This window comes from Lycium barbarum, chromosome 12 (genome assembly GCF_019175385.1).
Source record: "Lycium barbarum isolate Lr01 chromosome 12, ASM1917538v2, whole genome shotgun sequence".
Taxonomy (NCBI): Eukaryota; Viridiplantae; Streptophyta; class Magnoliopsida; order Solanales; family Solanaceae; genus Lycium; species Lycium barbarum.
In genome coordinates this window covers 5,725,417-5,736,676 of record NC_083348.1, presented here as the reverse complement: position 1 = coordinate 5,736,676, position 11,260 = coordinate 5,725,417, and the positions used below count along the sequence as shown (strand labels likewise).

The 11,260-nt window shown below is 35.4% G+C and overlaps 1 protein-coding gene across 1 annotated transcript; it reads left to right on the top strand.

The window, feature by feature from the left end:
- Positions 1 to 3,100: 3,100 nt before the first annotated feature.
- Positions 3,101 to 5,211, top strand: LOC132624099 (uncharacterized). The gene is made up of 3 exons (XM_060338927.1): positions 3,101 to 3,199; positions 3,850 to 4,846; positions 5,083 to 5,211. The coding sequence occupies exons 1-3, from the start codon at positions 3,101 to 3,103 to the stop codon at positions 5,115 to 5,117; spliced, it is 1,131 nt and encodes a 376-aa protein (XP_060194910.1). The 3' UTR covers positions 5,118 to 5,211.
- Positions 5,212 to 11,260: the final 6,049 nt, after the last annotated feature.

Genomic DNA, 11,260 nt, shown 5'->3' with positions numbered 1-11,260 from the left:
ACTTTATTGAACGGCTTACGTTAACTCTTGAATCCTAGAAGTAATGTGACAATTTTGTAGTTGAAAGTTTTACCTAAAATAAAATATTTATAAATGATCGATTGGTTCAATTTAATGACAAACCCAAAAGAATCCTAAACCTAAAGGAGCTCAAAGTGCTCAGAATGTTTGCTAACGTCAATTATTGTGTTATTGCTTTTCTTTATAAATCTACTCTATTACATACTTTTAATAAGAAAAAAAATTAATCACCTATTTTTTGTTAACGACATTTTGCTTAGGGGCTCGTAAATTATTTCATGATAGCTCTTTTAAACTTTCATGTTTTAACAAATTTGAGGTTTATGATAGATTATGTAAATCATATTCTGTTTTTGTGTATACTTCCTTGTTTGTTAAGTGTATATCTTGTCCATAATTATCGCTAGTCAATCCCTTAATCTTAGGCTTAATCTTAGGCTGAGATTTCTACTGTACTTTGTATATATTTCAACGTTAAGCAATGAATCAAGCACAGAGCATTATCCTATATGGTATCAGATTGCCTAGGTTGTCGATCCTAAGCAAACTTTTTCTCTCTTTTCTTCTCTCTTCCGCCCTAACTCAGTTCTTTTCTAATCTCCATGGCCAATTCCTCCCAACTTCACCCCGCAACGCTTGTCACCAATATCAAGACATGTATTCCCATCACTCTTGACTATGATGGTACCCAATACAATAACTGGTCGACCCTATTTCAGCTCCATTGCCGGGCTACCCTAGTAATCGACCACATTCTTGAGGACAAAGACAACACACCCACTGCCCCAACTGCGGCTGATAAAGCTCTTGTTGCACGCTATTTTAACCGAGGGCTAAACAAAGCACAACTTATGGAGCTCTGAAATAATTAATTATGTACAGAGTCGCCACCTAGCATTTAAGGTATACTAGGGTACCTATAAATTATTAATATATGCAGCTTAACATGGTCTACGAAAATGAGTGAGATTCTAGGTAAGGGTTCAAATTATTCCGAAGGGAAGGTGTTAGGCATCCTTCAGAATCCACAAATATGGTTCCCGACTGGACCAATTTAACTATACGAGGGATGTGTAAAAAAAAGGCTTGATCATTATTTACAAAAAGAAATATTAATGGAATTTAGACTAAAGAATAACTAATATGACTATTCACGTAACAAAGGGTGTAAGTATTTACATATGTAGAAAATAAGTATACATAATTATTTACGAGTGAACTAAGTGCACAATTACAGTGACTAATAATTTTGGCTTTACATGAGTATATCATAAGGTATTTACTTAACAATGAAAGATTTACCTTTGAATGAAAAAGAAAGATTCAAAACATATGCGATATAATAATTATTTTAAAAAAAGTTATCTGCAACTTAGGAGCTTGGGCATGTGAAAAGGGTATAAGGAATGAACATGAAATTATTTTGCACTCAAGGTGAGTAAACTAATTTAACTAGCTAAGTATGTACGCCTAATCAATTAATTATGAGAGTACATTCTAAAGACTAAATATTGAGGCAAATCACTCTATTTATTCACTTAAGTATGCTAAGATGTTGAATTAAAACTCTAGCGAAACATGATAACTATAAGAATATTAACTACAAAAATAATAACTGTGTAATATTAATTTGTCTAAAACACATAAAATTTAAATCACCTAAGCAGATCATAAATAAATACCACTAGCCTACACCCTAAAAAGTAAAGTTTCACTATATTTTATGCTTGCGTAATTTAAGAATGTAAAAAAAAATATAAAACAAAGAATTTAAGAAGCTATTTGAACTTCTTTTGAGTGTCATCTTCCAAAAAATAACTTCAGATACCTACATGAGACTTAATAAAAAATGTTAGTAAGAAAATAAATAATTATCGGATGAATTAAAAATAATGAATAAACTTAAAATAAAAATCCGTCTTTGTACATGAAAGGCCTTGGAAATCGACGAAAATTTCTTCATCGGCCAACATACTGTCAAAGTTGCTCTGCATCCATGGTTTCAATTCACCCTTCCTTTCCTGTTCGGGGTTCTGCTAAAGACGTATATACAGCAAACACAATCTCAATTCCCAAGTGTCATGGCCAACCAAGGACATATTAGTAAATATATATACAGCAAGCGCAACCTATTTTTCAGATCAATCAACATCAATAAAACACTAAGGTTCAGAAATCTTAAAAAGCAGCAATCTTATTGTGTCATTTCTACCTTGTAATATAAAGGGACATGAAAGTACTATTTGCAAATATTAAATTTAGTAGTATGCAGAAGCAGATAAATTAAAGAGTCTATATAGTCCCTTCTTCATTTTTCAGCTAAAAAGGGTTGTTGATTAGAGCAAATACGAATTCATGGGCATACCGGAGATCGTCAACCACCCTGAAAAATCCTCTTTTTTTTTTCCACGATTACCTCAACTTTGAGCTGTATATGAGCATGCAAAGAGAAACCGACACACGCCATGGCTGCAAGATACCGGTTTGCAAACAGATGCCTACCGGGTCTCCCCGTCAAGATATGGGTCGGATTTCCTCAATGCATTAAAGTAGATAAGTCAAGAAAGAAGCAAATCATCATCAGATCCCATTTATCAGATCAATCGACATCATAAAGCACCTCAGTATCACTACTAGTATTAAAAATAGAACCATTCTCCTCTAATTCACCCCTAAGTTGTTTTATAATTTACTAAATTGCCATTATGAGCAACACCAACAGAAATAGCAAGCATATTCCCAAAAGATGAATTCCATGCATCAAATACGACTGAAGAACAATCCTTATAGACAGTGTTTAAAATAACTATGGCACTTTACTTCGAATTCATCCACAAGTCAACCATTAACTGAAATTTGTTTTTTTTTTTTAGTTGGAGCTCGTCGGAACTCTAACGAAGTACACCGGGGATGGGCCAGCTCGTCGGCGTGGATGGTGACGCGACGACGTGGTTGCGGTGAAGGAGAAGAAGACAAGAGAGATGTAGAGAGGAGGAGGGGAAGGAGCAGACTGGGAGCTTGACACTCATTGTTAACTGCTCCAATTCATCGGAGCTAGAAGCTCCTCACCGGAGCAGTGATGAAGACGAAGGAGAAGCACGGGGTTTCGGTTGCTGGTTGTGATTTCGCGGTTCGTATTCGCCGGAGCTCGGAGCTCCGGCGTGAAGGGCTGGCGGCGGTGAGAAAAAATGAGGGGGAAAAAGAAAAAAATGTTTAGGGTTTAGGGGAGAGGGAAAAAAATCTGAAAATGTCCTTGTCTTGCTGTGTAGGTGTGTGGAAGTGTGCGTTGGATCCCAAGATTAAATCAACCCCCACTTTTCCTTAAAATGTGAACAAACCCTCCTTTTTGTCCAAACAATAATGATGAAGTCATACCCCTTTGTCCCCAACCCATCACCTCAATCAACTTTTTTTTTTTTTTTTTTAAATGATGAGACCTTGACTTTATCAAATTTTACTCTGCGTTTAAAAATTAATTACTCCAATTTTTTTTTATACTGTCGGGCTGTACTAAAATATAGTTGATTAATACATATATAAATAATAATGTAAGTATAAAATATAAATAGTAATGTATAGGATAAAAAAAATGTATTGCTAAAAAATTAAGAAACAATTAATTGCACAAAAAAAATGATCATATTACGCTGTACATGTGCAAAATAATGATTCTTGTAAAATGACAATAAATTGAAAATTTTCCTAAAATAAGGATAATCATCAATAAATTGTCAAAAAATGTAAAAATATGTAAAAATGTATTTCGTGCTCTTTAACGAATCAGAGCCTCCCAAAACGTTAATTTTAAGCACGTCGAGCTAAAATTAGGTGTCAACAGCTCTCTGGCAGCGTCTAGACGATATCGTTCGTCAATGGATTTATGGAACCATTTCTAATGATCTTCTTAATTCTATTATCAATCCAGATGACACTGCTATGGATGCCTGGAAACGATTGGAAGATTGTTTTCACAACAATAAATCGGCTAGAGCATTACACTTGGATGCTCAATTCACAAACACTCGTTTGGAGCAATTTACTGGCGTCAAACAATATTGCACTCACCTGAAAACTTTGGCAGATAGCTTGAGGAATGTCGGGGATAAAGTCTCTGATAACCCTATGGCTCTTCAACTTCTTAAAGGCCTATCCGAAGAGTACAAACCCTTTCGGACATCGGTTCGTCATATGTCTCCTCTTCCGTCATTTGACACCCTTCGATCCATGCTTGAACTTGAGGAGCAAGGCAATGAAGACACGGACACTACCTCTGCCACCGACACAAACGAGTCTGCTCTTTTCTCATCCTCTAATGATGCTACGGGTTCTCAGTACGGTTCAGCAGGCAATGGAACCACAAACCATAGCAATTCGGGTAGTCGTGGCCGAAAGTCGAACAAGGGACGCGGTGGTAAAAACCGTGGTGGTAGCACCGGTGGCCGGAACAATAACCAACTGGGGCAGCAGCAGCCGAAACCCAATAATAAGCAGCAGCAACCACCGAGAGGAAATCAACAGCAGCAATTTCCTTGGATGTTCCCTTCTCCTTGGGCCTTTTATCCTCAACAACCTTGGGCCACTCCTCCTTGCCCATATCCATCTCAACAACAAGGCCCATATTTCTACAGTCCTAGGCCTTTGGCAAGAGATAATCAACAAGGCATTCTTGGTCCAAGGCCCACTCAAGCCTATTATTCTGATGGATCTCAGTCTACTACGGGTTATGCTCCTACGGACATCAATCAAGCTATGCATACTCTATCCATGATCGACCCGAATTACTACATGGACACAGGAGCTACATCTCACATGAGCAATTCCCGAGGTAATCTATCTCCCTATTTTCATTTGAGCAAAAGTAATCATAATTCTATTATTGTTGGCAATGGTAGCAGGATTCCAATTTCGGGTTACGGACATACATCCATTAACCAAAACACCTTACACCTTAAAAATGTTCTTCATGCTCCACACTTAATTAAAAATCTAATTTCTGTCAGAAAATTTACTACTGATAACAATGTTTCTGTTGAGTTTGATCCCTTTGGATTTTCTGTGAAGGATTTACAGACGGGGAGCAAAATAATAAGGTGTAATAGCACCGGAGACCTCTACCCTTTTCAAGATGTCGCTTCTTTCAATTCTCCTTCAGCTTTTGCAGTTCTTTCTTCTAGTGTGTGGCATTCCCGTCTAGGTCATCCGGGAAATGCAATCCTTAGTTCTCTATGTAGAAATAATCTCATTCAATGTAACAAGGCTACTTCTAATAGTTGTCATTCATGCCCATTGGGCAAATTAATAAAATCGCCTTTTTACGATTCTTTATCTCATACTACTATGCCATTTGATATCGTTCATAGTGATTTGTGGTCATCTCCTATTCCTAGCTCCCTTGGTCACAAATATTATGTTCTATTTCTTGACAATTATACAATTTTTTTGTGGACTTTTCCCATCAAATATAAGTCCCAGGTCTTTGATTTGTTTCTTCAAATACGAACATATATTACTACTCAATTTGAAAGGGAAGTTAAAACTTTTCAATGTGACAATGGTCGGGAGTTTGACAATCACCCATTCCACAAATTTTGTAGGCAACATGGGATGAGTTTTCGTTTTTCTTGTCCTTCTACTTCTCCTCAAAATGGCAAATCGGAGAGAAAAATAAAAACTATTAACAATATTGTTAGGACTCTCCTTTGTCATGCATCCATGCCTCCCTCTTTTTGGCATCACGCCTTAGCCATGGCTACTTACCTTCACAACATCTTACCAACAAAACTTTTAGGCTATAAATCTCCTACTCAAATATTATATCACAGGCATCCGGATTAGTCCCACCTTCGAGTTTTTGGTTGTTTGTGCTTTCCTCTATTCCCATCTTCTACTATTCACAAACTTCAACCTCGTTCTACACCTTGTGTTTTTCTAGGATATCCTTCTAACCATCGTGGTTACAAATGCTATGATATATCTAGTAGGAAAATTATAATTGCTAGGCATGTTTGGTTTGATGAAACGGTTTTCCCTTTTGCTAAGGTTCACCCTCCTTCTTCTCATTCTTATGATTTTCTTGATAAAAATACAACACTTCTTGAAAATCCTATTTTGCGGCATCTTATCCATCAATCTCCACCAGCCCATGATGCTCCGAGAAATGCACCTCATTACAATGCTACCCAAACTAATGAGCAGCAAAGTCCACAGCCAATCCACGGCCCAACTTCTCCATCCGCAGCCCACTTGCGGAACCCACTGTCTTCCTCTAATATGCAGTCTTCTTCACCCACTCCTCATAGCCCACCCTACATTCCTCCTCACTTACTGACAAGGCCCAATACTACTAGTCCTACTTTGCCAAGCCCAATGCAAACACCTCCACCAACCCGCCACATGACTACTCGTAGTCAACATGGCATTTTTAAGCCGAACCCGAAGTATCAAGACCAAGCATTACATGCATCTTCCACCTCCATATCACCTATTCCAAAAAATCTGGCACTTGCTATCCGTGATCCAAATTGGAAAATTGCTATGCAGGATGAATACGATGCTCTTATTGAAAATGGGACTTGGGATTTAGTTCCTCGTCCACCTAATGTGAATGTCATTCGGTCTTTATGGATTTTTCGGCATAAAACGAAGTCCGATGGCTCTTTTGAGAGATATAAGGCTCGTCTTGTTGGTGATGGTAAGTCACAACGGGAAGGTATTGATTGTGATGAGACTTTTAGCCCGGTTGTAAAGCCGGCTACAATTCGGGTGGTTCTTAGCATAGCTTTGTCTAAATCTTGGCCTATTCATCAGTTGGATGTAAAGAATGCTTTTCTCCATGGTAAATTAAATGAAACTGTCTACATGTATCAACCAATGGGTTTCAAAGATCCTTCTCGGCCCGATCATGTTTGTCTTTTACGTAAGTCTCTTTATGGTCTCAAACAGGCACCGAGGGCTTGGTATCATCGTTTTGCTAATTATGTGGCAAAAATTGGCTTCATTCACAGCAAATCTGACAACTCCCTTTTCATTTATCATCATTGCTCCGATATTGCTTACATTCTCTTGTATGTTGATGATATTGTTCTTACAGTTTCAACAGAGTCTCTCCGGCTTCATATCATTGCTAAACTCAATTCCGAATTTGCTATGAAAGACTTGGGTACATTGAGCTATTTTTTGGGAATTGCCGTCACTCCTATTAAAAATGGATTATTTTTGTCTCAAAGAAAGTACGCACAGGATATTCTGGAAAATGCAGGAATGTCGCAGTGTAAATCATGTCCTACTCCAGTCGACACGAAAGGGAAATTGAGCTCAAAGTCCGACACCCCCTTCGATGATCCGACTACTTATAGGCGCTTGTGTGGCGCTTTGCAGTACTTGACATTCACTAGGCCTGACATTTCCTATGCCGTTCAGCAAGTCTGTCTATTCATGCATGCTCCCATGACAGAACATATGAAGGCTCTTAAACGGATTCTCCGTTATATTCAAGGTACGATTGACTTTGGTATGCATTTTTACAAGTCTTCGATTCAATCTATCTTGTCTTATACGGATGCAGACTGGGGTGGGTGTCCAGATACTCGTCGATCCACATCCGGTTACTGCGTTTTTCTCGGGGATAACTTAATTTCATGGTCATCTAAACGTCAACCCACTTTATCCAAATCAAGTGTCGAAGCCGAATACAGAGGGGTTGCAAATGTTGTATCTAAATCGTGTTGGGTTCGAAATTTACTCCTTGAGCTACATTGTCCGATTTCAAAAGCTACTTTGGTTTACTGTGACAATGTCAGCGCCATCTATCTTTCCGGCAATCCAGTTCATCATCAACGAACCAAACACATTGAGATGGATATTCACTTCGTTCGTGAGAAAGTCCAACGTGGTGAAGTTCGTGTTCTTCATGTTCCATCCCGTTACCAAATTGCAAATATCTTCATCAAGGGTCTGCCTAAGGTTTTATTTGACAATTTTCGGGACAGTCTCAGTGTTCGGAAACCTCCAGCTTCGACTGCGGGGGTGTGATAGATTATGTAAATCATATTCTGTTTTTGTGTATATTTCCTTGTTTGTTAAGTGTATATCTTGTCCATAATTATCGCTAGTCAATCCCTTAATCTTAGGCTTAATCTTAGGCTGAGATTTCTACTGTACTTTGTATATATTTCAACGTTAAGCAATGAATCAAGCACAGAGCATTATCCTATAGTTTATTTGGTAGTTCGAAAAGACCATCAATTATTTCGATGCTGAAGTTGACAATGAGACTACAAAATTCTCTTATATCTTGTCACAAGAGTTGAAACAATTAATTAGGGTGGGCATGGTATGGTAGCTATGGAATGGGTTTGGATTCTCCTTAATCGAGCTATTAAATAATAAGTTTCTTATAGTTTATTTAGTCAAATTTTTAAAATCTGCTTATTTTAAAAAGTATTTTTTGTTATAAATGCTCTTCGAAAAAGGTATTTTTGGAGAGTATCAGTTTGTATTTAGTTAAGTAATTTGGGAAATATTTTTTTCAATATTAGAGCAACAATTTATATTTGACCAAGATACTAAAGCATTTCTCGGGAAAGTAACTATTTTTTCTAGCTTTTGCTATCACTCAAAAACACTTAGTTTAGTACTAAAAGCTTGGTCATTAAGCACTTTGTTTAGTACTAAAAGCTTGGTCATTAACTCTCTAAAATATGCACTCTTTCTAAAAATAAAAATAAAACACTTTTAATTTCTCAAAAATTTGGCCAAACAAACGTATTCTTCAATTAATTCTTGTTTCTTTTTAACCTACAATAATCACTCTTTGAAAGAGGTATTAACTAAAGGAATTCCTCACATATTCTCTTATTCTTTTCCATTTTTTTGTACTAAAGTATTTCTCTGGAAAGTTACTCTTTTTCAGCTTTTGCTCCCACTCAAAAACACTTATTTTAGTACTAAAAGCTTGGTCAAATACATTAACTCTCTAAATATGCACTCTTTCTTAAAAATAAAAAAATAAAAATAAAAACAAACTTTTAATTTCCCTAAAATTTGGCCAAACGAACGTATTCTTCTATTAATTCTTGTTTCTTTTTAACCTACAATAATCACTCTTTGTAAGAGATATTAACTAAAGGAATTTCTCACATAGCCTCTTCTCCTTTTCCATTTTTTTTTATCATACGACAGTTTCATTTAAAAAAAAAATCTGAATTTATAATTTTATTCAATGTAGAATGCACTTATGAAAAGGGTTGGAAGCTATTTGTATGGGTGGTATTACTGTGATCATATGCTCATTCCTATGCAGAGAGTTTGCAGCTGTTTTAGTTTCAAAACACAACAGGAATGGGACATATGGAACAAGGAATACTTGCTGAATTGCTTAAGCTGAAAACTGCAGGAAATGTGAGTTGGAAATTATTTTGGAGGCCTGAATTATATGCATCTAGGAGCCCATTTGGATTGGCTTATATAAGTTAGAGAAAATTACGTGGCTTGTCACCTTTCTAAGAGTTTAAACATAATTAGCACAACTCTTAAAGTTCCACAAAAATAGCAAGTTTTATTACGTTTTAAAAAATATTAGAAAAAAAAAACGTACAGTTAATTGAAGATTTAAAAATTGCATCCCACTAAACTAGGGATGTGGTTATATTTCTTCATGTTTATCATATTTTCTCTCTCCTCTTTAACTGGTACACTAACTCTTAATCACTATGAAGATAATTCATCTTAATCAGTATATATATTCTATGCATATTAATGTTTTTATATACGTGGTATAATTCAATTATAAGATAATTTTATTGACGTATAATATAATATACATGGTATAATCCATTTTAGAGGTATACTGATATATTTTATACATAGTATAATTCAACATATACTATAATGGTATTAAGGTATAATATTATACACCTGATATAAATATCATATACGTGGTATAATTCATTTTCTAATGTATATAGATGTATTTTATACATAATATAATTCAATAAATATAATATATAGCAAAATCATATTACTAAAATGGAAAGGAAGTAGGAACACAATTATTGGTGTGGAAGATAATTTTTTAGCAAAAAGTAGAAAGATAAGCAAGGTTGTTAATGACTCGTCCAACTACATTCCTTTAATATAGAGGAATCCTTAGGATAGGTAACTCCTAATTGCCATTCAATGTTGATTAGATAATTCTGCTAAGGTTTTGTAAATATTTTTATATAATTGTACAGTTATGTTTTTCCCCTACAAGTTACTTATAAGCTGTTTTGAGCTTTTATGAGTGTTTGGCTGGCCAGCTTAAAGCCTTTTTTGTGCTTAAAATAAGTCCAAAAATTAATTGGGTCCGTTTGACTTAGCTTATCTAAAGCAGCTTATAAGCTGCTTTTTTTAAGCCCATCCAAACAGGCTCTAGATCTTGTTCCATACCACCTGGTTAGAGCTTGGAGGTATGATAAATAGAGAAAGATCAAGGCACCAAAATTAGTATTTCCAAGAGCTTTTTCATTGCTGTTTTTAGCTTAGTTTCTTAGTTTGTTTAGCTTTTCTTTTGTTTCTTTTGTTTTCTTAGGTTCTTTTTTACTTTCAAACTCTCCTATTTTGGAGTAGTTCTTCTGTACAGATTTTTTATTTTAATAAATCCCTATCATTATGATGGTTTAATTAAAAAAATAAAAATAAAAACTTATGAAAAGGTAAACATAGGGTCTTCATATATTTTGGTTTATGAAGGAAAATAAATGTTGAAATAGGGAAGAAAACTTCGGAAAGAATTAAAGAATTCAAAAATTATGCGACTTGACTTTTCGTAATTTTCACGCTTAAGCAACTCAAATATAACTTCTATTCAAAATTCAAATCCTGTAATATAAAATCTTTTAACGCAGTCATCATATTCTTATGACACAATCAAAGTACTAAATTTGATCAATAACAAAATGTAGGATACATTAAGATAACACAATTTGCTATTCAGGAATAAAAAATTTACCATAGTGCTATTTCTGAGTACGGAGTACCCCCAACGGAACAGTCTGTGTGGACCTATCAACATGAAACACATGACATCATTAAAAAAGACCTACAAATACTGCAAAATTAATATCTAATTTGAAATTTTCATATTATGTAGCGTATAACATATAATTCACCAGTGAAACAAAGAAGATACTAATAGAAGTATATGTTAGGTGTGGAATTGGCCAAACAAGTCAATTCTTTTGTTCACATAGTCGTGATG

Excerpts from the sequence above, each read along its gene's own strand:
- LOC132624099 (XM_060338927.1), top strand. The coding sequence starts at position 3,101 with ATGAAGACGAAGGAGAAGCACGGGGTTTCGGTTGCTGGTTGTGATTTC. Across the intron at positions 3,200-3,849 it reads GGCGTGAAGGGCTGGCGGCG|GTGTCAACAGCTCTCTGGCA; the intron begins GTGAGAAAAAAT and ends AGCTAAAATTAG. Across the intron at positions 4,847-5,082 it reads TCACATGAGCAATTCCCGAG|GATTTACAGACGGGGAGCAA; the intron begins GTAATCTATCTC and ends TTTTCTGTGAAG.